We start from the raw sequence: 25719 nt of genomic DNA on the forward strand, positions 1-25719 counted from the left end.
TAGGTGGGAGGGGCGTCTTGAGATCCCACAAAGAACTAAGAAACCATTTACACATTTGTAGGGCGCCATGTAATCATAGTTTATGTTAGTTATGTTTACTGCTTACTGCTTTAAGTAAACCATTCAAATAAAGCGTAAACTCCAGATAGGTGGTAGAGGTATTATGTTTTTGGTTGCCCTCCTCTCATTCTGAGATTTTTGTTAATGCAATTTCTCAAAAGGAATGATTGAATGTTTTTAGAATTTGTATGAAATTGTATGAAATGATTCCAGCAGGATCGAGAACATAGCAAGGTCATACATAAGAAGTAGTAGAGCTCTTCTTGTGGGTATTTCAAGCATAGAAATTAGTGAAAAGTAGACTAGACAGAGGCATCCCTGTTCTGTCAACACTTTTAGCACTGAGTTGTTTCACTGTTCATCAACTGAGCCTCACCCTTAAAAAATCTCTAAAGTGATTTTAATGCTAGTACCTTAGTGACAAATTAAAGGTATTTTATTGCTTTTGTTTATTCCTTATTCCACAATGTTTAACAGGTTCGTGTTTCACATGTAACGCTTCTGTGCAATTATTATACTAATATAATTGTGAAGGAACTGGCTTGGATTTAAATACAAATGCAGGTTTATTGGTTTATAGCAGGTTGAGTCTAATGAGTGACATGATCAACTTTTATGTTTGTTACCAGTCCTTTAGTTTGTACTTTGTTGGGCTCTTGTGAAATGGGATCTGTGAAATGGGAATTATGGGAGTCTGGTTAAAGGGGGAGGGTCACATGTAAATAATTTGGTATAAAATATAGCATACTAAAAATTATCAGGCAAAGAGAAGAAATGGTTCTTGATGAAAGTTCTTACTTGTATAATCTACTACTATTAATAATACAGAGCACCTGCTTGTGGCTAACCATCTTCAAACTGTCAGATAACAGCCTCTAACTGTAAAATTACATACAAGATTCTGTTAGTATTTTAGTAAGCAAATGATTGGAAATGTAGCACTGTGTATACTGGCTGCACAGTAATAAACAGCTGAGTCTAACGGGCTGGGGTTGGAGATGGACAGCTCTCCAGATAAGTCTTTGCTGGTCATTTCAAACCGCTCACTGAAGCCAGACTCATAAGATGGAGTTCCAGAACTGTAGCCATAGCTGATCAGGGTTAGAGTTTTGCTGTCTCTCTCTTGGCGATACCAAAGCATTAAGGTTAATGTTCTGTCATTATGGCTACATGGAATCTTTGCTTTGTCAGATTGTTTGACAATCAAGTGTGGATCCTGCTGAAAGTCTACACTATTCACCAGTCCTGTTGAAGATAAAAGAATCATTTTAATTAGAATTTTTATTTTGCTTAACAACAACATTAAATTTGAAGGCTAAATATATACACAACACAACATTCCATTGGAGATACGTACCTGAAAAAACAATAAGATAAAAACCAATTGCGTAAGTAATGCAAGGCATCCTTGTGGAGATAAAATGAGTTGAGGTTGAGTCACTCTTATGACGAACACTAAAAGCGGATAGATAGATAGAAAAAGAGAGAGAGAGAGCGAGAGAGAGAGAGAGAGAGAGAGAGAGAGAGTGGTGCCCAGATTGGACAATATCTCCCCCTACTGGCCCAAACTAACCCAGAAATTCCTCACATGGAGTCACATGATGCCGGTGCTACTGACTGTTCCCCTACTTTGGTAAAATGCAGCTGAGAACAAAGGCATTAATTGCATTCAGATGTGTTTCTGAGTTTGGGGTTTTTAGTAAGGTAATGATATGAATCTGCAGCACTGTGCTCACGTGCAGCACAGAAATATACAGCAGAGTCTGACTGAAGTACATTAATGATGGTAAGCTTTCCTTTTGTTGTACTCTCTCTGGTCTGCTTGAACCGGTCTTTAAATTCATTCTCATTGTTAGGCTCATTCATGCCAAAGCTATATCCAATCAGTGCCATTCTACTGTCAATCTTTTGCTGATACCATAACATGATATCTAGATTATTATCATTATGGCTACAATGAATTGTTACATTCTGGGCTTCATCAACTAGGAATGAAGAACTCTGTTGAACTTTAGCACAGTTTGTCCATCCTGTAGAAGAAAAATACAAGGGTTTAATTTTGTAAAAGCATTGTAATAAAATAAACACAAATTAACTATTTAAAATACTATATTTTAAAGTCATACCTATAAACAGAAATAAGAACAGATACAAGATACAAATAGTTGTATACATCCTTCTCAGGCACAGCTTGAGTGAGAGACTGAGAAGGTAAGTAAACGAATACTGAAAGAGCACAATAGTGTTTTAGGATGTGTCCAGCACATGTTTTAGTATAGACATCTCCCCCTATTGGTAAAAAGCACAAGAATGGTTGAATTGGTGGATTAGTTGCAGCTGCTTCTTGGACATGATCTTCAAGTCATACTTTTGCCTGTTTATTGTTACATTTGCTCTAAAAAAAAAATTCACCAACTGAATTATGTAAATTGTGCATGTTTTAAGATTTTCCAAATAAAATGAGTGTTTGTTTATTTGTCAGAATTTCATTCTCAATTGAAGCAGAATATAATTTCATTATTCATTATGTCAAAAAAGTTACAGAAGTGAACTGACAGGAAGGCCACAGTAACTAAAACAATTGATCATTATGAAACAGCAGTTTTAATGGTTTTGGTTGTAGTGTTCACTCACAGATTTCATATCCTGTCTTTCCATAAACAGTATAAGATTACTTTGACTAGTTAAATACTTCTGTATGATTCAGTTGTTAATTAAACTCATCATATCTTTGAGCTTAGTGATTAGCACACATTTGCAATATCTCCCCCAGTCCAAAACGTGTAGACTGGCATCTCTAAATTGTCCATTGTGACTGTGTGATTAAGGCCTGCAATGGATTGTCCAGGGTGTCCCCCACCTTGTGCCCAGAGTCTCCTGGGATAGACTCCTGGTTCCCCACAACACTTAAGAACAAATTCAACCGAAAATGGGTGAAAGGAATTCAGTAAAACGGCACAGAAATCAACACTGATGTGGTTGAATCAGCTGTGAGCTCTGGTGGCCTTCCAATATGTTTTTGTAACACAAATTATCAGCATTTATACACTGTGGAAACTAGCAGCACATAGGTAAACAGCATCACTGTCCTCTTTAACATCCACTGTCAAGGACCACTTCTTCTTTGTTCCTGAGGCTTTAAAGCCATTTTCATACCCCTTCTCCTGGATGTAGCTGCCACCTACAGATCTGGTTATAAGCACTAGCTCATTGCCGATTTGTCTGTACCAATAAGTGTAGTCATAATCTGTGTCATTCTGGTAACAGTGCATGTCCACTGGGGTGTTTTTAAGGCTGGTGATGTATTTAGGCCACTGAGTGATCAACACACCCTTACATGAACCTAAAAAGAATTAAAAATAGGATAAAGTATCTTTAATATAACACCTATATTTGATTGAATATCTTACAAGCCATTTAGAGTTGCATACCTTTGAGCAAAATGAACAACACTATGCATAAGAGAGTTCCAGTCATGTTGATCTCAACTTGGTTATGAAGAAACTTGCTGATGTGCCTCTTACTCAGTTCACCTCACTTTGTACAAACCACGTGATGTGCATTACTGAGCTGAAGTGCTGCGGCGTGAACTTCCTGTATGCTCTTTAGGTTTTAAGTCAGACGGGTTATGAAACAGAAGCACTGTGTAGTCTCGCAGCGCAGTAATACACAGCAGAATCTGACAGGTTGAGATTAGAGATGGTCAGATCTCCAGTTACTGTGTCAAACCTGGTCTGTCTGAATCGATTTTCTGGGAACTCGGCCTCATTTTTCGGTTGAACTGTGGCATAACTATAGCCGATCAAAGCCAAAGCTGTGCTTTCTTTCAGTCGCTGATACCATAACATGACATCTAATTTGCTGTCGTTATGTTTACATGAGATTTTAATATCATCCTTGAGATTTGTAATCAGATCTTGTGGCTGCTCAAATTGGACACAGTCTGAAGGACCTGTAGAGAGAAAAAAAAAAAAACACATGACAATAATAAAAGCAAAAAAGAAAAATGATGACAGATTTTTAAAAGATAATGAAAGTCAAACTGATATCATACTGGATAACAAAGTGAGAAGAATGCAGAGCCTGCAAACCCAAACCCACATCTTTCTGACGAGACAGAGTGAAAAGGAGCTGAAAGGGGGAGAAACATCAGTTGTCTCTTATCTTTTCGTCTCACCAAAACTTTAATTATATCACCCCCTACTGGCTCCTAATGCAAAGAAATGTTTTCAGCCCCTTTTTTTCTTTTTCTCTTACCCTCTTTGGACATTTATGTACATTTGTCCAATCAATAGGGCCAATCAATAAACAGGCTAGACTGAATAAATTACACTAAATATATGTACATAATACTATGACCACCAAGTTTTATCAAGTATATCTGCATATACATTTGCTGTCACAGCCCATTAGTTGTACAATGTATTTTGCAAATCGGCAGATAGCACATCCTGTCTGATTGGTTCAAACTGCTCCAGTAAATCCATGCTGTTTCCTAAATTTTGCCAGCGCTGATCATGGTAAGATTTGTCCTGTTTGTTTACGGGTGATGCCAAAACATGACATGAAGATTTAAACTATGCTAAGGATAACTGTTTGTTTTTTTAATAGCAAACACCAAATTGTAGTATAACTCCAATAGATAAAACATCAGACAGACAAAATGCAAAGGCTGTGTTTGTACTGCTGGGTGTTTTGGGGTTTTAGTAAGGAGATGATATGAATCTGCAGCACTGTGCTCACGTGCAGCACAGTAATAAACAGCAGAGTCTGACTGAAGTACATTAATGATGGTAAGCTTTCCTTTTGTTGTACTCTCTCTGCTCTGCTCGAACCGGTCTTTAAAATCATTCTCATTTTTTGGATCACTCGTGCCATAGGTATATCCAATCAGTGCCATTCTACTGTCAATCTTTTGCTGATACCATAACATAACATATAAGCTATTGTCCTCATGGCTACACTCAATCGTTACATTCTGTGTTTTATTCACTAGGAGTGAAGAACTCTGTAGAACATTAGCACAGTTTGTCCTTCCTGTAGAAGAAAAATTACATTATGTCAGTTTAAAAAGAATCACTCTAATTCCAATAGGAACACAGAAAATAGCACAGTATTTTATAGTTTTTTAAGTAGTTAAAATAAAGTTAATTACCTGTAAAGAAATATAAGAACAGGTAGAACTTAGAAACAGCTACATACATCCTTCTGATGCACATCTTGAGGGAGCGATTTATTCAGATACTAAAGCCTTTACTATTAGAAACAGAGAGGCTTAGAGTAAGCAGAAGTGTTTTTGGACCGTTTACAGTTGTACACATCTCCCCCTACTGGCAAAACTCTCTAACTAAATACACTTTTTTCACAAATCTAAACGTATTAGTTCCATCTAATACACTCATCAACACACCCTTACAGAAACCTAAAAGAGACACAGGGTGGTTATAGAATCTACTAGATATCTGTAACTTTCCATGTACATTTAATTTAATGTCTTGTAAGTAATTTACAGTTGCATACCTTTCAATAAAACAAACAAGAGTATATAACGATATATCATGTCATGTGTGTTACTCAGCTGCAGTGCTGCTGCATGAACCTGTATTCTTTTTAGAGTCCCGTGGGATAGACTCCTGGTTCCCAACAACACTTAAAAATAAGTGTAACAGAAAATGGGTGAAAGGAATTCAGTAAAACAGCACAGAAATCAACACTGATGTGGTTGAATCAGCTGTGAGCTCTGGCGGCCTTCCAGTATGTTTTTGTATCACAAATTACCAGCATTTATACACTGTGGAACCTAGCAGCACATAGGTAAACAGCATCACTGTCCTCTTTAACATCCACTGTCAAGGACCACTGCTTTTTTGTTCCTGAGGCTTTGAAGCCATTTTCATACCCTTTCTCCTGGTTGTGGGTGCCACTTACAGATCTGGTTATAAGCACTAGCTCATTACCAATTTGTCTGTACCAATAAGTGTAGTCATAATCTGTGTCATTTTGGTAACAGTGCATGTGCACTGGGGTGTTTTTAAGGCTGGAGATGTATTTAGGCCACTGAGTGATCAACACACCCTTACAGGAACCTAAAAAGAATTAAAAACAGGATTAAGTATCTGTAATATAACACACACATATGACTGAATATCTTACAAGCCATTTAGAGTCGCATACCTTTGAACAAAATGAACACTACTATGTATAAGAAAGTTCCAGTCATGTTGATCTCTTGCCTCTTACCTTCACTTTGTACAAGCCACGTGATGTGCATTACTAATCTGAAGTGCTGCGGCGTGAACTTCCTGTATGCTTTTTGTGTTTTAAGTCAGGCAGGTGATGAAACAGAAGCACTGTGTAGTCTGGCAGCACAGTAATACACAGCAGAATCTGACAGGCTGAGATTAGAGATGGTCAGATCTCCGGTTACAGTGTCAATCCTGTTGTGTGTGAACCGTGTTGTGTATCCAGTCTCATAGTTCGGTGTGCCTTTGCCATAGTTATAACTGATCAAAGCCAAAGCTGTGCTCTGTCTACTCTGCTGATACCAAAGCATAATATCGAAATTGCTGCCATCATGTTTACAGGAGATTTTTACATTATCTGTGAGATTTACTATCAGGTTTGATGGCTGCTCAATCTGGACACAGTCTGACAGACCTGTAGGTAAACAAAAATACAAGTATGCAAGAATATTGAAAAATAAGGAACATATTACATATTATACATTTTAAAAGTCTTGGTACCATACTGGTTAAGAGGTTGAGGAGAAAGAAGAAACGGTAAACCACATTTAACATCCTTTTTCTCTTCAGAATGAGACAGAGTGACAGAGGCTGTAGGAAGGAGACACCAGTTTTCTCTCCAAAACCTCAGGATCTAACCAAAGCCTCTTGAGTTATATCACCCCCTATTGGCTCACCACTATTTCTATGTTATTCATGGTTGTAAGCATAATACTGCTTCATAATACTGTGTTTGTCAATTAAATTAAACTTAATAGCACATTAATCTTATTTTTGTATATAACAAAATTCTTCATAAGATCAGTAGACAAATCTTTTTGCGAAACAGAAACAGCTAATGTGTTTATTTCTCAACATAAGTCTATTAAAACCCCAGCTTATATTAGTCAGTAATTTCTTTTATATATTCTATATATTTTCTATATATTTTAAAGCACACTATTAATTTAAACCTATGAATTTTTGATTATTATCAGGAAAATCCCCAAACCAAGTTAAGCAATTATATAACAAACAACAACAAAGAAATCCTTCCAACCAATCAATTCTAGATGAATTAATGAAGAATATTAGGGCAAAATATACTGAAACAATAACACACAGAGGGTCTGTGGTCAAATGGCAGTTATGACAGGAGGAGGCATGGTGAAGGACAAACAGTGCTGCTCTTGTTTTGCAGCACATTTCTTAAATCAAGAAATGTTGAGCATTGTGATTATGTTTGTGTATTTATCAGTATCTTCAGCTGAGTGCAGTATTTATATTTTAGCATTTACCCAGGTAGAAAAAGACTGAGCTCAAAAAGCTTAGGCCCTCATTCTTTACTTAAGTGTCACAATAAAATATCAGGAGAAGCAATTAATAATTTGTTCACCGGAATTAGTAGCACAAAGGGCTCACAGAGAAATTTCAAAGAACTGGACAAATGGGTTCATATTTAGAGGGCCAGTTTCCCACAACTAATAAATATTACATGTCAATAATGTAAATAACAATGATTTTTTTTAGCATTACAATTTCTAGCTATTCAAATGTGTTAATTCATCTCAGGCAGCAATATCTCATTTTACAAAGATTTTTTGCATTTTGCACTGAAATGAATAACAGAATTCAGTTAAGATAGAATGCACAAATGCACTATATCATATGGTTATCATATGGATAGCATCCATTCTAATTGATTGAGGACATAAAGAACATCTTTCTACAGTTTTTTAATGAATAATTTCCTTTCAATTTGGATAAGAGTTGTACTTTTACAGTGACTTCTCAAGTCAATGTCTCAAAAACTGATAATATACACTATATTGCCAAAAGTATTCGCTCACCCATCCAAATAATCAGAATCAGGTGTTCCAATCACTTCCATGGCCACAGGTGTATAAAATCAAGCACCTAGGCATGCAGACTGTTTTTACAAACATTTGTGAAAGAATGGGTCGCTCTCAGGAGCTCAGTGAATTCCAGCGTGGAACTGTGATAGGATGCCACCTGTGCAACAAATCCAGTCGTGAAATTTCCTCGCTCCTAAATATTCCACAGTCAACTGTCAGCTGTATTATAAGAACGTGGAAGTGTTTGGGAACGACAGCAACTCAGCCACGAAGTGGTAGGCCACGTAAACTGACGGAGCGGGGTCAGCGGATGCTGAGGCGCATAGTGCGAAGAGATCGCCAACTTTCTGCAGAGTCGATCGCTACAGACCTCCAAACTTCATGTGGCCTTCAGATTAGCTCAAGAACAGTGCGCAGAGAGCTTCAGGGAATGGGTTTCCATGGCCGAGCAGCTGCATCCAAGCCATACATCACCAAGTGCAATGCAAAGTGTCGGATGCAGTGGTGTAAAGCACGCCGCCACTGGACTCTAGAGCAGTGGAGACGCGTTCTCTGGAGTGACGAATCGCGCTTCTCCATCTGGCAATCTGATGGACGAGTCTGGGTTTGGCGGTTGCCAGGAGAACGGTACTTGTCTGACTGCATTGTGCCAAGTGTAAAGTTTGGTGGAGGGGGGATTATGGTGTGGGGTTGTTTTTCAGGAGTTGGGCTTGGCCCCTTAGTTCCAGTGAAAGGAATTGACACAGAGTCCTGACCTCAACCCGATAGAACACCTTTGGGATGAATTAGAGCGGAGATTGAGAGCCAGGCCTTCTCGTCCAACATCAGTGTGTGACCTCACAAATGCGCTTCTGGAAGAATGGTCAAAAATTCCCATAAACACACTCCTAAACCTTGTGGACAGCCTTCCCAGAAGAGTTGAAGCTGTTATAGCTGCAAAGGGTGGACCGACGTCATATTGAACCCTATGGATTAGGAATGGGATGTCACTTAAGTTCATATGCGAGTCAAGGCAGGTGAGCGAATACTTTTGGCAATATAGTGTATATATTTTTTCCTTTCAGTGGTACTTCAGAAAATTCAGCTTAGGAAATTGCTTGTTGTAACATGTAACTCAGAATATTCCAAATATTGAACAAGGGAACATGCTCAGGTACCAGGACTGAATTACAAAATATAAAATTCCATATAACAGATGACTTGTGAAAAAGGATGTTTCAAGTGTGAGATATGTATAAACTAAACTAAGACATTAACTAAACATTATATGATTTATTGGAAAATTATTATACTGGAAATCTTTTTTCAACAAGTGCTCTTGTAAGTAGTTTAAGTTTCAAAGAAGATTCAATTAAGTTTCAAATATTATACCTGTAACATGCACACCTGTTCTCCTGAAAGACACTTCACCTTCCTTTTACATACATAATTGCATAACATAACAGTGAGACAAAATGGCACCCCAATTATGAAATCACTAATTCACCAGGCTAGACTAGGCAAGGAAAGAGATACTAGCATATCAAAAGTTTTCATAATAAGCAAAATAGAAAACATAACCATGACTAGAATGTAACAAGAACATTTCACAAATGCAATGTTATTGAAAGGATTAAGCCTCTACAATGAGAAATTGTTTTCATGTGATAGAGCTGAGATGATAAAAAAAAAGTAAATGTCTTTATATATTGCAATATGATACTTTAGCTATATGCCAGACACACCTCCAGCTCAGTGTAATACTCTTAGGGTACACTACATTTAGAGTTAGAGATTGATTGTTGCTGCTGCTTTCTGCAGCAGAACATCACCACAGTAGCAGATGGAGATGAGCAGATAGTATAAATAACATTAACACAGTGAGTTTTTGAAATAGGTAGCAGATAAGTGTGACACTGTGCTTTCTCTCACAGCACAGAAATACACTGCACTATCATATGAATTAAGGTTGGAGATCTGCAGGGTCCCTCCACTTTTTGCATCTCCATAAATAAAAAAGCGCTTCTCATAGTCCGGCTCCTTATTAAATCTGGTTGTGTAGAGATGACCAGTAAGCTTCAATGATGTGTCTTGTCTTGTTTGTTGATACCAGTAAAGGTAAAAAAAGTCCTTGTAAGTATGTGTGCAACTGAGGTTCACATTATTTCCTGGAATCTCGATCACATCAGTAGTCTGAATGATTTCACTGCTTAATGAAGTATCTGTAGAGAAGAACAAAATGAATAGCACGTTATATGAAAAACATTATGTTACATATATTCTGAATGTGATCTGAGACTTTTTGCATATTGGTGTGCCTTGGAAAATTTGTAAATTGTTACCTGTGAACCAGAGCAACACAATATGAAAAATCAGCACATGAAGCTCCATCATGTGTCATAAACTAATATTTGCTTGCAAAAAATGTAGAAGTGGAGAGTCTGGAAAATCAGTTAGGAAAAAATAAACCTTTTTATATTTCTGTTTCAATCAGTAAGAAGAGTTACAGCCCAAATCCTTCCCCTTACTTCAAGTTCATGAAATGCCTTCTCTTTCGAGGCGGGGTGTGAGGAGGGGTTTTTGCATGTGGTCACATCAGATGTTAAGCACTGTGTAAATATGCTGCACAGAAATAAACTGCACTATCTTGTAAAGACAGGCTGGGAATACTCATTGATCCTTTAGACCTTCCATCTCCGCTCAGGTTAATCCTCGACTCCTCGGGGTTTGGAGTTTCCACAAAAAGATTCCCAAGATATTTCATCTCACTCCCAGAGCTGCTCATCTTGTACCAAAGTATACGGTTATAGTCTGTTACGTTATGAGAGCAGTAGAGTACAGCAGTATCCTCTACATTTTTCAGTAGATCTTGTGGAGTCTGGAAAACAGCTTTACTCAGAACTGATGCTATTGAGAGAAAAAAAAGAAGACAGTAGTGAAATGTAAAGGCGTACAATCTTTGAACTGAATATGTGTCCGTGTTATAACAGCACAATATCTCACCTGATAATGACATTAGAAAGATTGTTTGAAGGATCAGAAATTTAATCACGAGTATAAAAACATGCATCATTTTGAAAAGGCGATTCAGTGCTCAGTGTGATCTTCCCGTCTGGAAATAGTGTGCATAAGTTTGACAATCAACATGGTTTATACAGTTTAATTTCTCTTTACTGCCCTCTAATGGAATAACTAGAATGTTGCTAGTTATTGCTAGTTAAAGTCAAATCAAATCGAGTAGGCAATATTGTTAGGCCAAAAATGCAGGTCATAGACTATATAATAAACTATAAACTATATTATAAACAATGAAGTAAACAAACTACATGGTAGATTCTAAACACTATAAACTCTATTACACAGCTACATGGGCAGTATAGACATAATAGTTCTTCACTTTTCTGTGAATCTTACTTGAAATAAAGAATGGAAAATTAAAGAAATGTTATCATTTGGCAGTCATGCTGCAATATGTACAACAGTGACAGACAATAAATACAATTAGTAAATGCAATAAATGCAGGCCAAAGACAATATCAGTACAATATCCTATAAAATATGTGATAACCAGTACAATGAACACACTATATACTAAACACTGTATAAAACTCTATTATACCTGCAGCATAAACAATATTCTCCAGAACAGGAGTAAATTTGTATGTGAGGATGATTTCATTGACTTTATTGAAATGGAGATTCATAGAAAAAATTATACTGTTTAGTGATAAATGTCTGCAATAAACTATGCAATATATATATATATTTATTATTATATGTATATATATATTTTTTTGGTCAAGTCTAAGAATCATGGTGTTACATGTCTGAGTGAATTCACTGATTTCAATGATTTTCATATGAATAAAATGAAATGTTGGACCACTGAACAGAAGGTTGTGAGGTCCATCAAGCTTGGTCCTTGAGCAAGGCCCTTTACCCTCAACTGCTCAGTTGAGTAAAACTGAGCTGAAAATTTAAGTCACTCTGGCAAATGCTGTAAATGTAATTTAAATGTGCTGTAAATGTAAATGTGCTGATTGTTTATCAGTGACCTCTACTGTATACTTCCTATACTGCGTCCTATTACAGACTGGAGTAATCAGAGAACAGATCTTATTTGCAGGTGTTTGGTGTGAAGCTTTTTGTTAAACAGAAAGGGAAAGTGTGTGGCTGTGCTTACTAGCAGCACAGAAATATACTGCACTGAACTCAGGAGTTAGACTGGATATGAGCAGAAATGCATCCCCTGTAGAGTGTCCTGAAATGTTGAATCGGGTTTTAAACTTCTCCTCAGGAGTGGGGTTTTCATACACGAGCATTCCAATGAGCTCAATGGAGTCACTGACTGCCTTTTGTTGATACCAGTACATGTATTGATGGCTGCTGTCACCATGCTGGCAGCTGAGCTTCACTTCACTCTGCTCAGGTTTTATTAGTAGATGTTGTGGTGACTGCTGGATCTTGAGGGAAGAGATAACTGCAGATGTATAAAAAAGTGAAGTGTATATTCATTAGAAGAAGTTAGAACAAAGGTTTTTATATGAGTCATTTCGGTAATCTTGCTTACCTTTAAGGCTGACAAGAATTGTAAATAAGGCAATAATATTAGCCATCTTATCGAGTGTTCTTCAGGCTTCCACTCTGTAAATAATGTTCATATGTCTGACAATGAACACTGTAAATACAGGTTAATTTCTCTTTACTGCCCTCTAATGGAATAACTAGAAAGTTGCTTAAGTGTCAGCTAATGAAGTTATTCAAGTAGCAAAGACGATTTAGATGTAGTTGGCATTTACCATTAGAATTAAAATAGATGAGTGTGAGCTAAATGGAAACCTTAAATGCAACATGAATTAGAATTAAATGGTGGAATATTTGACATCCTTTAGATGCTGGAACGCCTGTGTTGAATGAATTGGCGGATATGTAGAAAAATTCTACACATTTGTGACATATATTTGAAACAAACTATATGCAGAATATAATAAGTTTTTATTTTTCATTTCTTGACTTCACTGATTTCAATGATTTTTATATGAATGAAGTTTGAAATGTGAATTCTAGCAAGTAATTGATAGATGATCTTCACCTCTTCAACATGTTACCAGCTTAAAATCAGTGACCTCTACTGTACACTGTATACTGCGTCCTATTACAGACTGGAGTAATCAGAGAACAGATCTTATTTGCAGGTGTTTGGTGTGAAGCTTTTTGTTAAACAGAAAGGGAAAGTGTGTGGCTGTGCTTACTAGCAGCACAGAAATATACTGCACTGTCCTCAGGAGTTAGACTGGAAATAAGCAAAGATGCATCCCCCTTAGAGTGTCCTGTAATGTTGAATCGTGTTTTAAAGTTCTCCTCAGGAGTATATCTTTCATAATGAAGCATTCCAATGAGCTCAGTGGATTCAACAACTGCCTTTTGTTGGTACCAGAACATGTAGGGATAGTTGTTATCGCCATGCCGGCAGCTGAGCTTCGCTTCCCTCTGCTCAGGTTTTATTAGTAGATGTTGTGGTAATTGCTGGATGTTGAGGGAAGAGAAAACTGTGGCTATAGAAAAGGTGATGTCATTGTTTGAAGTTAGAACAAAACTAATGTATTAAGTCATTTTTTAAATAATTCGTACCTTCAAGACTGATAAGAATGATACTTGAGATTATAATTTTAGTCATCTTGTCAAGTGTTCTTTAGTCTTTCCAGGCTGCAGTCATTTGCTTAATCAGTTGTTTGTGAAATGATAAAATATCACTGACTCCACCTGCCTCTTGATTGAATATCCTCTGACTCTGAGTACAGGTGCAAATGCATCATGATATAACACAGGAAGGTGTCACGTGACACAGGCGGGGGATTTCAGGGAATGGTTTAGTGTGTATCTAGCACTGTGTTACTCACTGCACAGAATAACTATCTCTTCAGTACAGAGTTACTATACAGTAAGCTCAAAACACTGCCATGTCCAGGCAATTCATAGTCATAAACACGCTAGAACATGTCAAGTGACTTGTGAGTAAAAATTATTTTTTTTATTGAATTTCGTGTGAATTCTCACAAGTGTAGATCATGTAACTTTAACATGTTACTAGTTTTATCAGTGACCTCTACTGTACACTTCCTATACTGCGTCCTATTACAGACTGGAGTAATCAGAGAACAGATCTTATATGCAGGTGTTTGGTGTGAAGCTTTTTGTTAAACAGAAAGGGAAAGTGTGTGGCTGTGCTTACTAGCAGCACAGAAATATACTGCACTGTCCTCAGGAGTTAGACTGGATATGAACAGATATGCATCCCCTGTAGAGTGTCCTGAAATGTTGAATCGGGTTTTAAACTTCTCCTCAGGAATGAATCTTTGGTTCAAGAGGATTCCAATGAGCTCAATGGATTCACTGACTGTTTTTTGTTGATACCAGTACATGTAGTTATAGCTGCTATCACCATGCCGGCAGCTGAGCTTTGCTTGACTCTCCTCAGGTTTTATTAGTAGATGTTGTGGTGATTGCTGGATGTTTAGGGAAGAGATAACTGTGGCTATAGAAAAAAAGTGACGTTTATTTTTGTTAGAAGAAATTAGAACTAAAACAAACCTAGATTTCAAAACTATTGTATTAAGTCATTTTTAAAATAATCCTTACCTTTAAGACAGATAAGAATGATACATGAGACTACAATTTTAGCCATCGTGTCAAGTGTTCTTCAGTCTTTCCAGGCTGCAGTGATATTGTTAACTAATTTTTTGTGAAATGATAAAATATCACTGAAAATATCACCTGCCTTTTGATTGAATATCCTCTGACTCTGAGTACAGGTGCAAATGCATCATGATATAACACAGGAAGGTGTCACGTGACACAGGCGGGGGATTTCAGGGAATGGTTTAGTGTGTATTTAGCACTGTGTTACTCACTGCCAGTGGCGGCCGGTCAATAGAGGGTGCTGGGACACGGCCCCCTTAAAGTTAGCCAGAGTAGAATGCTACTTCAATATGTTAACAATAATTATATATTTTAATAATGAAATAAAATCATTTATTCATACTATTCCACTGTTAGTCATATTATTATTTATTAAAAATAAAAAAAAATCAAACTGTATTTTGTTTATTTGTGTGTGTGTGTGTCTGGGGTGCCGGACACACGAGTGTGTATGTTGGTCCGTAAAGTTCTGAAAACCATGTGACTTGAGGCTGAGCTCTGATTGTCTTGTTTCAAATTTCCCTTGGAGTGCAGCACTCTGCGCCCCGAACCATCCCCCTTTTGTTGTAGGCTAATCAATATTGTTTTTATATATTTGGCCTCACGTGATTGGACCATTCCCAGTAAGCCTCATTACCGCTCAGCAGATTGTCAGGTAATGGACAGGTACTGATTAATGTGGAAGCAAGTGAAATATCTCGAGATGAAAGAAAATTCGCTTATATCTTTACAAAAATACTCTTTCACAAGGCATTCAGATGAAGAAAAGGAAAGAATCAAGGACCTTGGACCAGATCGACCTAATTTCCAAATTCAGCAGTAGTCAATTGATGGCGGTCGAGCTTACACTCAGTGCTTTTCCAGCACTTCTTATTGAATGCATTGGCCATGCTGTCAATGGAAAAGAGACTGCTGACTGAGTTGACTGACTTTAAATAGAATCTCATTGAGAAATTGGTAAATCAGAAAGAAAGGATGCCTGTGATAAGGCAACTCTACAGTGTGTGTGTGTGCTTTAGTGATTAGCTTCATTACTTCATTACTGATAATAAACCCACATTATGTTTGTTTGCAACCCCCCCACCCCCACCCCAATTTGTTTAGCAACAGCCACCACTCCTCACTGCACAGAATAATTCAATTTATTTAATTGTATTGTGCCTTTTACAATGGACATTGTCTCAAAGCACAATAAGTCACTATATAGTACAGAGTCACTATACAGTAAGCTCAAAACACCGAAAAGAGGAATTTATGCCATATCCAGTCTATTCATAGTCCTAAGCACACTAGAAAATTTTTAAGTGACTTGTGAGTAAAATGATTTCATTAAATTTCATGTGAATTCTCACAAGTGTAGATCATGTAACTTCCACATGTTGCCAGTTTTATCAGTGACCTCTACTGTACACTTCCTATACTGCGTCCTATTACAGACTGGAGTAATCAGAGAACAGATCTTATATGCAGGTGTTTGGTGTGAAGCTTTTTGTTAAACAGAAAGGGAAAGTGTGTGGCTGTGCTTACTAGCAGCACAGAAATATACTGCACTGTCCTCAGGAGTTAGACTGGATATGAACAGATATGCATCCCCTGTAGCGTGTCCTGAAATGTTGAATCGGGTTTTAAACTTCTCCTCAGGAGTGGGGTTTTTGTTCAGGAGCATTCCAATGAGCTCAATGGAGTCACTGACTGTTTTTTGTTGATACCAGTACATGTAGGGATAGCTGCTATCACCATGCCGGCAGCTGAGCTTTGCTTGACTCTCCTCAGGTTTTATTAGTAGATGTTGTGGTAATTGCTGGACGATGAGGGACGAGATAACTGTGGCTATAAAAAAAATGTGATGTGTATTTTTGTTAGAAAAAATTAGAACAAAAACAAACCTAGATTTCAAAACTAATGTATAATGTCACTTTTAAAATAATGCTTACCTTTAAGACAGATAAGAATGATACTTGAGACTATAATTTTAGCCATCGTGTCAAGTGTTCTCCAGTCTTTCCAGTCTACAGTCATATTTTTAACTAATTGTTTGTGAAATGATAAAATATCACTGACTCCACCTGCCTTTTGATTGAATATCCTCTGACTCTGAGTACAGCTGCAAATGCATCATGATATAACAGGAAGGTGTCACGTGACACAGGCGGGGGATTTCAGGGAATGGTTTAGTGTGTATCTAGCACTGTGTTACTCACTGCACAGAAATACAAGGTGTTGTACTCTGCTGTCACAGACTGTGCCGTGAGATAACCTTCCTTCTCTGCATCTCCCAAAATACTGACCCCCCTTTTTTGTCTATTTCTGGTTTCTTGAAATCGAGAAACCCGATAAGTTCAAGACTTTGCTGGTTAAATGCTAATACCAGTGTATTTTGTCATAAGTTTTGTCATGGTGGCTGCATGTGATATTTAACGAGTCGCCAGGTTGTAGCAATAGGACAGTAGGGAACTGTGAAATTGATAATCACATGCAGCTCTTTAGAGGGAATATATGTGGGATAAAAAAAAATTTTTTTAGAGCCAATTACAAATGAAAAGAAAGATTTTAAAGGAGACCCTGATATCACATTTTCACTCACCTATAAGCAGTTATAGAAAATGTATTGCTGTAGCTGTAAACATCATGATCCATAGTGGCATATGGAGACTATTAAGCTGATCTGATCTCTGTTTTGTGGTGAAATCTGGATGAAGTTATGTGCTACGTTATGTTATATGCATCACTGCTGCCTCCTTATGGACCTCTTCTTCTGATATCCCACTGCTTGGATGCCACTGTGCAATATAATGAGACTTAATCCTTTGCTTTTATTGCATGTACATATAACCAATTCATCAACTAACTTTCATATACATGTCAGTAATATTTATAAGCATACATATACATGCTTGTGACAGCCTGGGAAATCTTTTCACATTATGGTTTTTTAGATATTTTCTACTATAGAGTGCATTATATAGATCAGTGGAAAGTCAACAAATACAATAAATACAAGCAAAAGACTATATACTAGCCTATTATATGTATAATATATTTAACAATAGATTAAGAAAACTATACAGTTCAAAACACTGTAAAAAAAAAAAACTTATTTATGCCATATTAAGTCTAATAATAATCCTAAGCACACTAGAAAATGTCAAGTGACTTGTGAGTAAAAATGATTTCATTAAATTTCATGTGAATTCTCACAAGTGTAGATCATGTAACTTTAACATGTTACCAGTTTTATCAGTGACCTCTACTGTACACTTCCTATACTGCGTCCTATTACAGACTGGAGTAATCAGAGAACAGATCTTATTTGCAGGTGTTTGGTGTGAAGCTTTTTGTTAAACAGAAAGGGAAAGTGTGTGGCTGTGCTTACTAGCAGCACAGAAATATACTGCACTGTCCTCAGGAGTTAGACTGGATATGAGCAGAAATGCATCCCCTGTAGAGTGTCCTGAAATGTTGAATCGTGTTTTAAACTTCTCCTCAGGAATGGGGTTTTGGAACCGGAGCATTCCAATCAGCTCAATGGAGTCACTGACTGTTTTTTGTTGATACCAGTACATGTAGCTATAGCTGCTATCACCATGCCGGCAGCTGAGCTTCGCTTGACTCTCCTCAGGTTTTATTAGTAGATGTTGTGGTAATTGCTGGACTTTGAGGGAAGAGATAACTGTGGCTATAGAAAAAAAGTGAGGTTTATTTTTGTTAGAAGAAGTTAGAATTAAAACAAACCTGGATATCAAAACTAATGTATGAAGTCATTTTTAAAATAATGCTTACCTTTAAGACTGATAAGAATCATACTTGAAACTATAATTTTAGCCATCTTGTCAAGTGTTCTCCAGTCTTTCCAGGCTGCAGTCATATTGTTAACTAATTGTTTGTGAAATGATAAAATATCACTGACTCCACCTGCCTTTTGATTGTATATCCTCTGACTTTAAATACAGATGCTAATGCATCGCGATATAACACAGGAAGGTGTCACGTGACACAGGCGGGGGATTTCAGTGCATGGTTTTATATATTTGGGTTCATGTGATTGGACCATTCTCAACGGGCCTCATTACCGCTCAGCAGATTGTTAGTTAATGGACAGGTCCTCATTAACATGGAAGTTTAGCCGTCTAAACAGTCAGAAGCAGTCAAGTGATGGCGGTCGAGCTTACACTCAGTGCTTTTCCAGCACTTCTTATTGAATGCATTGGCCATGCTGTCAGTGGAAAAGAGACTGGTGACTGAGATGACTGACTTTAACCAGAAGGTCACTGAGAAATTGGCAAACCAGAAAGAATGGATGCCTGTGATTAGGCAACTCTACAGTGTGTGTGTGTGTGTGTGCTTTAATGATTAGCTTCATTACTTCATTACTGATAATGAACCCGCATTGAACTCAAATTGACTGATTCATAGCTTTAACAGTTGATTTTAACAGTAACATTTTCAATATACAGTAATACCTTGACTTATGAGTTTAACTCGTTCTGTGACCGAGCTCGTAACTCAATTTGTTTGTATATCAAATTAAATTTCTCTATTAAAATGAATTGAAATGCTACAATATTAATCCGTTCCAGCCCCCTAAAAACCACACCAATTTTTTTCTCGCTTTTACTTGCAATGCTTTTTAATAAAAACCTGTCCAAGGAGGTTTGTTTCTTCCTCCCTTTCAAAATGTTTGTAAAATGAATGAGGAAAGTGTCATTACACAGAGCTAACGCACGACCTGGAGAGATAACCACGTGAACTGAACGCTTGCTAGGCTACCTAGTGGGGTAAGCTCGCTTGCTCGTATCTCGGCTCATATCTTAAAGCAAAAAATTGACCGAGCGACGGCTCATATCTCGGAAAATTCGGAAGTTGATTCATTCGTAAGTCAAGGTTTCACTTTATTATCTTAGCAGTAATGATAGATGATCACCTGATAAAAATCTATTTACTGCGTCCTATTACAGACTGGAGTAATCAGAGAACAGATCTTATTTGCAGGTGTTTGGTGTGAAGCTTTTTGTTAAACAGAAAGGGAAAGTGTGTGGCTGTGCTTACTAGCAGCACAGAAATATACTGCACTGTCCTCAGGAGTTAGACTGGATATGAACAGATATGCATCCCCTGTAGAGTGTCCTGAAATGTTGAATCGGGTTTTAAACTTCTCCTCAGGAATGACTCTTTGGAGCTGGAGCATTCCAATGAGCTCAATGGAGTCACTGACTGTTTTTTGTTGATACCAGTACATGTAGCTATAGCTGCTATCACCATGCCGGCAGCTGAGCTTCGCTTCCCTCTCCTCAGGTTTTATTAGTAGATGTTGTGGTGATTGCTGGATGTTGAGGGAAGAGATAACTGTGGCTATAGAAAAATTATTGATACATATCTCTGTTAGAAGTTAGAACAAAACAAATGTATAACATCATTTAAAAAAAAATGCTTACCTTTAAGACAGATAAGAATGATACTTGAAACTATAATTTTAGCCATCTTGTTAAGTGTTCTTCAGTCTTTCCAGGATGCAGTCATATTTTTAACTAATTGTCTGTGAAATGATAAAATATCACTGACTCCACCTGCCTTTTGATTGTATATCCTCTGACTCTGAGTACAGGTGCAAATGGATCATGATATAACACAGGAAGGTGTCACGTGACACAGGCGGGGGATTTCAGGGAATGGTTTTTTATATTTGGCCTCATGTTATTGGACCATTCTCAACGGGTCTCATTACCCCCCAGTTTTTTTCTTTTGCACCAGCTGCCACTGCTCACTGCATAGAAAAACTCACTATTCAGTACAGAGTCACTATACAGTAAGCTCAAAATACTGAAAAGAGAAATTTATGCCATATCCAGTCTATTCATAGTCCTAAGCACCCTAGCAAATATCAAGTGACTTCTGAGTAATAACGATTTAATTGAATTTCATGTGAGATCTTGTAACTTTAACATGTCATTTGTTTTATCAGTGACCTCTACTGTACACTTCCTATACTGCGTCCTATTACAGACTGGAGTAATCAGAGAACAGATCTTATTTGCAGGTGTTTGGTGTGAAGCTTTTTGTTAAACAGAAAGGGAAAGTGTGTGGCTGTGCTTACTAGCAGCACAGAAATATACTGCACTGTCCTCAGGAGTTAGACTGGATATGAGCAGAAATGCATCCCCTGTAGAGTGTCCTGAAATGTTGAATCGCGTTTTAAACTTCTCCTCAGGAATGACTCTTTGGAGGTGGAGCATTCCAATCAGCTCAATGGATTTACTGACTGTTTTTTGTTGATACCAGTACATGTATTGATAGTTGGTATCACCATGCCGGCAGCTGAGCTTCGCTTCCCTCTGTTCAGGTTTTATTAGTAGATGTTGTGGTAATTGCTGGACTTTGAGGGAAGAGATAACTGTGGCTATAGAAAAAAGTGATGTGTATTTTTGTTAGAAGAAGTTAGAACTAAAACAAACCTAGATTTCAAAACTATTGTATTAAGTCATTTTTAAAATAATGCTTACCTTTAAGACAGATAAGAATGATACTTGAGACTATAATTTTAGCCATCGTGTCAAGTGTTCTTCAGTCTTTCCAGGATGCAGTCATTTTTAACTAATTGTTTGTGAAATGATAAAATATCACTGACTCCACCTGCCTTTTGATTGAATATCCTCTGACTCTGAGTACAGGTGCAAATGCATCATGATATAACACAGGAAGGTGTCACGTGACACAGGCGGGGGATTTCAGGGAAGGGTTTAGTGTGTATTTAGCACTGTGTTACTCACTGCCAGTGGTGGCCGGTCAATAGGGGCGCTGGGACACGGCCCCCTTAAAGTAGTAGAATGCTACTTCAATATGTTAACAATAATTATATATTTTAATAATGAAATAAAATAATTTATTCATACTATTCCACTATTAGTCATATTATTATTTTTAAAAAATGAAAAACTCCAATCTGTATTTTGTTCATTTGTGTGTGTGTGCAGGGCGCCGGACAAACAAGTGTGTATGTTGGTCCGTAAAGTTCTGAAAACCATGTGACTTGAGGCTGAGGCTTTCATATTTCCCTTGGAGTGCAGCACTCTGCAGCCTGAACCCACCCACTTTTGTTGTAGGCGAATCAATATTGTTTTTATATATTTGGCCTAATGTGATCGGACCATTCCCAACGAGTCTCATTACCGCTCAGCAGATTGTCCGTTAACAGACAGGTACTGATTAATGTGGAAGCAAGTGAAATATCTCAAGATGAAAGGAAATTCACTTATATCTTTACAAAAATACCCTTCAGGCATTCAGACGAAGAAAAGGAAAGACTCAAGGAGCTTGGACCAGATCGACCCAATTTCCAAATTCAGCAGCAGTCAAGTGATGGCGGTCGAGCTTACACTCAGTGCTTTTCCAGCACTTCTTATTGAATGCATTGGCCATGTTGTCAATGGAAAAGAGACTGAGATGACTGACTTTAACCAAAATGAGAAATTGGTACTATGAATCAGTGAGAAATTGACTGATTCATAGTACATTTATTACATGCTTTAACAGTTTATTTTAACAGTAACATTTTCAATATATTATCTTAGCAGTAATGATAGACGATCACCTGATGAACATCTATTTACAGTCCTGCTTTACTAACAGTGTGATTTTAAGTTTGTTTGCACCACAACCACCCCCCCAATTTTGTTTAGCACCAGCCGCCACTACTCACTGCACAGAATAATTCAATTTATTTAATTGTATAGCGCCTTTTACAATGGACATTGTCTCAAAGCAGAATAACTCACTATATAGTACAGAGTCACTATACAGTAAGCTCAAAACACTGAAAAGAGGAATTTATGCCATATCCAGTCTATTCATAGTCCTAAGCACGCTAGAAAATGTCAAGTGACTTGTGAGTAAAATGATTTCATTAAATTTCATGTGAATTCTCACAAGTGTAGATCATGTAACTTTAACATGTTACCAGTTTTATCAGTGACCTCTACTGTACACTTCCTATACTGCGTCCTATTACAGACTGGAGTAATCAGAGAACAGATCTTATTTGCAGGTGTTTGGTGTGAAGCTTTTTGTTAAACAGAAAGGGAAAGTGTGTGGCTGTGCTTACTAGCAGCACAGAAATATACTGCACTGTCCTCAGGAGTTAGACTGGATATGAGCAGAAATGCATCCCCTGTAGCGTGTCCTGAAATGTTGAATCGCATTTTAAACTTCTCCTCAGGAATGACTCTTTGGAGCTGGAGCATTCCTATGAGCTCAGTGGATTCACCAACTCCCTTTTGTTGATACCAGTACATGTAGATATAGTTGCTATCACCATGCCGGCAACTGAGCTTCGCTGGACTCTCCTCAGGTTTTATTAGTAGATGTTGTGGTGATTGATGGATGTTGAGGGAAGAGATAACTGTGGCTATAGAATTTTTTTCATACATATCTTTGTTAGAAGTTAGAACAAAACAAATGTATGAAGGCATTTCAAAAAAAATAATGCTTACCTTTAAGACTGATAAGAACGATAGTTGAGACTATAATTTTAGCCATCTTGTCAAGTGTTTTTCAGTCTTTTCCAGTCATATTGTTAACTAATTGTTTGTGAAATGATAAAATATCACTGACTCCACCTGCCTTTTGATTGTATATCCTCTGACTCTCAGAACAGGGGCAAATGCATCATGATATAACACAGGAAGGTGTCACGTGACACAGGTGGGGGATCTCAGTGCATGGTTTTATATATTTGGCCTCATGTCATTGGACCGTTCTCAACGGGCCTCATTAGCGCTCAGCAGATTGTTAGTTAACGGACAGGTACTCATTAATGTGGAAGTAAGCGAAATATCTGGAGATGAACAAAAATTCGCTTATATCTTTACAAAAATACCCTTTCACAAGACATTTGGATGAAGAAAAGGAAAGACTCAAGGAGCTTGGACCAGATCGACCTAATTTCCAAATTCAGCAGCAGTCAATTGATGGTGGTCGAGCTTACACTCAGTGCGTTTCCAGCACATCTTATTGAATGCATTGGCCATGCTGTCGAAGGAAAAGAGATAGGTGACTGAGATGACTGACTTTAAAAAGAAGGTCATTGAGAAATTGGCAAACCAGAAAGAATGGATGCCTGTGATTAGGCAACTCTACAGTGTGTGTGTGCTAATACCAGTGTATTTTGTCATAAGTTTTGTCATGGTGGCTGCATGTGATATTTAACGAGTCGCCAGGTTGTAGGAATAGGACAGCAGGGAACTGTGAAACACATGCAGCTTCCTAGAGAAATATATATGTTGGATAAAAAAAAAAATTAGAGCCAATTACAAATGAAAGTAAAGATTTCAAAGGAGACCCTGATATCACATTTTCACTCACCTATAAGCAGTGTTATAGAAGATGTATTGCTGTAGCTGTAAACATCATGATCCATAGTGGCATATGGAGACTATTAAGCTGATCTGATCTCTGTTTTGTGGTGAAATCTGGATGAAGTTATGTGCTACGTTATGTTATATGCATCACTGCTGCCTCCTTATGGACCTCTTCTCCTGATATCCCACTGCTTGGATGCCACTGTACAATATAATGAGACTTAATCCTTTGCTTTTATTGCATGTACATATAACCAATTCATCAACTAACTTTCATATACATGCCAGTAATATTTATAAGCATACATATACATGCTTGTGACAGCCTGGGAAATCTTTTCACATTGTGGATTTTTAGATATTTTCTACTATAGAGTGCATTATATAGATCAGTGGAAAGTCAACAAATACAATAAATACAAGCAAAAGACTATATACTAGCCTATTATATGTATAATATATTTAACAATAGATTAAGAAAACTATACAGTTCAAAACACTGTAAAAAAAAGTATTTATGCCATATTAAGTCTAATAATAATCCTAAGCACACTAGAAAATGTCAAGTGACTTGTGAGTAAAAATGATTTTAATGAGTTTCATGTGAATTCTCACAAGTGTAGATCATGTAACTTCAACATGTTACCAGTTTTATCAGTGACCTCTACTGTACACTTCCTATACTGCGTCCTATTACAGACTGGAGTAATCAGAGAACAGATCTTATTTGCAGGTGTTTGGTGTGAAGCTTTTTGTTAAACAGAAAGGGAAAGTGTGTGGCTGTGCTTACTAGCAGCACAGAAATATACTGCACTGTCCTCAGGAGTTAGACTGGATATGAGCAGAAATGCATCCCCTGTAGCGTGTCCTGAAATGTTGAATCGCATTTTAAACTTCTCCTCAGGAATGACTCTTTGGAGGTGGAGCATTCCTATGAGCTCAGTGGATTCACCAACTCCCTTTTGTTGATACCAGTACATGTAGATATAGTTGCTATCACCATGCCGGCAACTGAGCTTCGCTGGACTCTCCTCAGGTTTTATTAGTAGATGTTGTGGTGATTGATGGATGTTGAGGGAAGAGATAACTGTGGCTATAGAATTTTTTTCATACATATCTTTGTTAGAAGTTAGAACAAAACAAATGTATGAAGGCATTTCAAAAAAAATAATGCTTACCTTTAAGACTGATAAGAACGATAGTTGAGACTATAATTTTAGCCATCTTGTCAAGTGTTTTTCAGTCTTTTCCAGTCATATTGTTAACTAATTGTTTGTGAAATGATAAAATATCACTGACTCCACCTGCCTTTTGATTGTATATCCTCTGACTCTCAGAACAGGTGCAAATGCATCATGATATAACACAGGAAGGTGTCACGTGACACAGGTGGGGGATCTCAGTGCATGGTTTTATATATTTGGCCTCATGTCATTGGACCGTTCTCAACGGGCCTCATTAGCGCTCAGCAGATTGTTAGTTAACAGACAGGTACTCATTAATGTGGAAGTAAGCGAAATAACTGGAGATGAACAAAAATTCGCTTATATCTTT

The 25719-nt window shown here is 37.4% G+C and overlaps 1 long non-coding RNA gene and 11 gene segments (V, D, J or C); all 12 read right to left on the bottom strand.

Moving 5' to 3' along the window:
• Positions 1-3070: 3070 nt before the first annotated feature.
• LOC131359183 (T-cell receptor beta chain V region C5-like) lies at positions 3071-3575 on the bottom strand. The segment is given in 2 exon segments: positions 3071-3403; positions 3492-3575. Coding segments are annotated over 2 exon segments (348 nt in total).
• A 1391-nt stretch (positions 3576-4966) lies between these two features.
• Positions 4967-6308, bottom strand: LOC131359185 (uncharacterized). Its single transcript, XR_009205757.1, has 3 exons — positions 6235-6308; positions 5216-6146; positions 4967-5097 (listed from the first exon to the last, which is right to left on the bottom strand). It is a non-coding gene; the product is annotated as an uncharacterized LOC131359185 (long non-coding RNA).
• Positions 6309-6333: 25 nt separating this feature from the next.
• LOC131359180 (immunoglobulin heavy variable 7-4-1-like) lies at positions 6334-6883 on the bottom strand. The segment is given in 2 exon segments: positions 6334-6717; positions 6809-6883. Coding segments are annotated over 2 exon segments (381 nt in total).
• Positions 6884-12264: 5381 nt separating this feature from the next.
• On the bottom strand, positions 12265-12761 carry LOC131359875 (T cell receptor beta variable 6-2-like). The segment is given in 2 exon segments: positions 12265-12596; positions 12687-12761. Coding segments are annotated over 2 exon segments (378 nt in total).
• Positions 12762-13333: 572 nt separating this feature from the next.
• Positions 13334-13793, bottom strand: LOC131359876 (T cell receptor beta variable 16-like). The segment is given in 2 exon segments: positions 13334-13671; positions 13748-13793. Coding segments are annotated over 2 exon segments (384 nt in total).
• A 520-nt stretch (positions 13794-14313) lies between these two features.
• On the bottom strand, positions 14314-14905 carry LOC131359877 (T cell receptor alpha variable 13-1-like). The segment is given in 2 exon segments: positions 14314-14651; positions 14756-14905. Coding segments are annotated over 2 exon segments (384 nt in total).
• Positions 14906-16307: 1402 nt separating this feature from the next.
• LOC131359878 (immunoglobulin kappa variable 3D-11-like) lies at positions 16308-16892 on the bottom strand. The segment is given in 2 exon segments: positions 16308-16645; positions 16750-16892. Coding segments are annotated over 2 exon segments (423 nt in total).
• Positions 16893-18068: 1176 nt separating this feature from the next.
• Positions 18069-18739, bottom strand: LOC131359165 (T cell receptor alpha variable 13-1-like). The segment is given in 2 exon segments: positions 18069-18491; positions 18596-18739. Coding segments are annotated over 2 exon segments (423 nt in total).
• Positions 18740-19777: 1038 nt separating this feature from the next.
• Positions 19778-20293, bottom strand: LOC131359182 (T-cell receptor beta chain V region A20.2.25-like). The segment is given in 2 exon segments: positions 19778-20164; positions 20248-20293. Coding segments are annotated over 2 exon segments (384 nt in total).
• Positions 20294-20851: 558 nt separating this feature from the next.
• LOC131359179 (T-cell receptor beta chain V region A20.2.25-like) lies at positions 20852-21455 on the bottom strand. The segment is given in 2 exon segments: positions 20852-21209; positions 21313-21455. Coding segments are annotated over 2 exon segments (384 nt in total).
• Positions 21456-22802: 1347 nt separating this feature from the next.
• Positions 22803-23434, bottom strand: LOC131359169 (T cell receptor alpha variable 13-1-like). The segment is given in 2 exon segments: positions 22803-23213; positions 23299-23434. Coding segments are annotated over 2 exon segments (384 nt in total).
• A 1413-nt stretch (positions 23435-24847) lies between these two features.
• On the bottom strand, positions 24848-25479 carry LOC131359177 (T cell receptor alpha variable 13-1-like). The segment is given in 2 exon segments: positions 24848-25258; positions 25344-25479. Coding segments are annotated over 2 exon segments (384 nt in total).
• Positions 25480-25719: the final 240 nt, after the last annotated feature.

The sequence above is a fragment of the Hemibagrus wyckioides genome, linkage group LG09, assembly GCF_019097595.1.
Source record: "Hemibagrus wyckioides isolate EC202008001 linkage group LG09, SWU_Hwy_1.0, whole genome shotgun sequence".
Classification (NCBI taxonomy): domain Eukaryota; kingdom Metazoa; phylum Chordata; class Actinopteri; order Siluriformes; family Bagridae; genus Hemibagrus; species Hemibagrus wyckioides.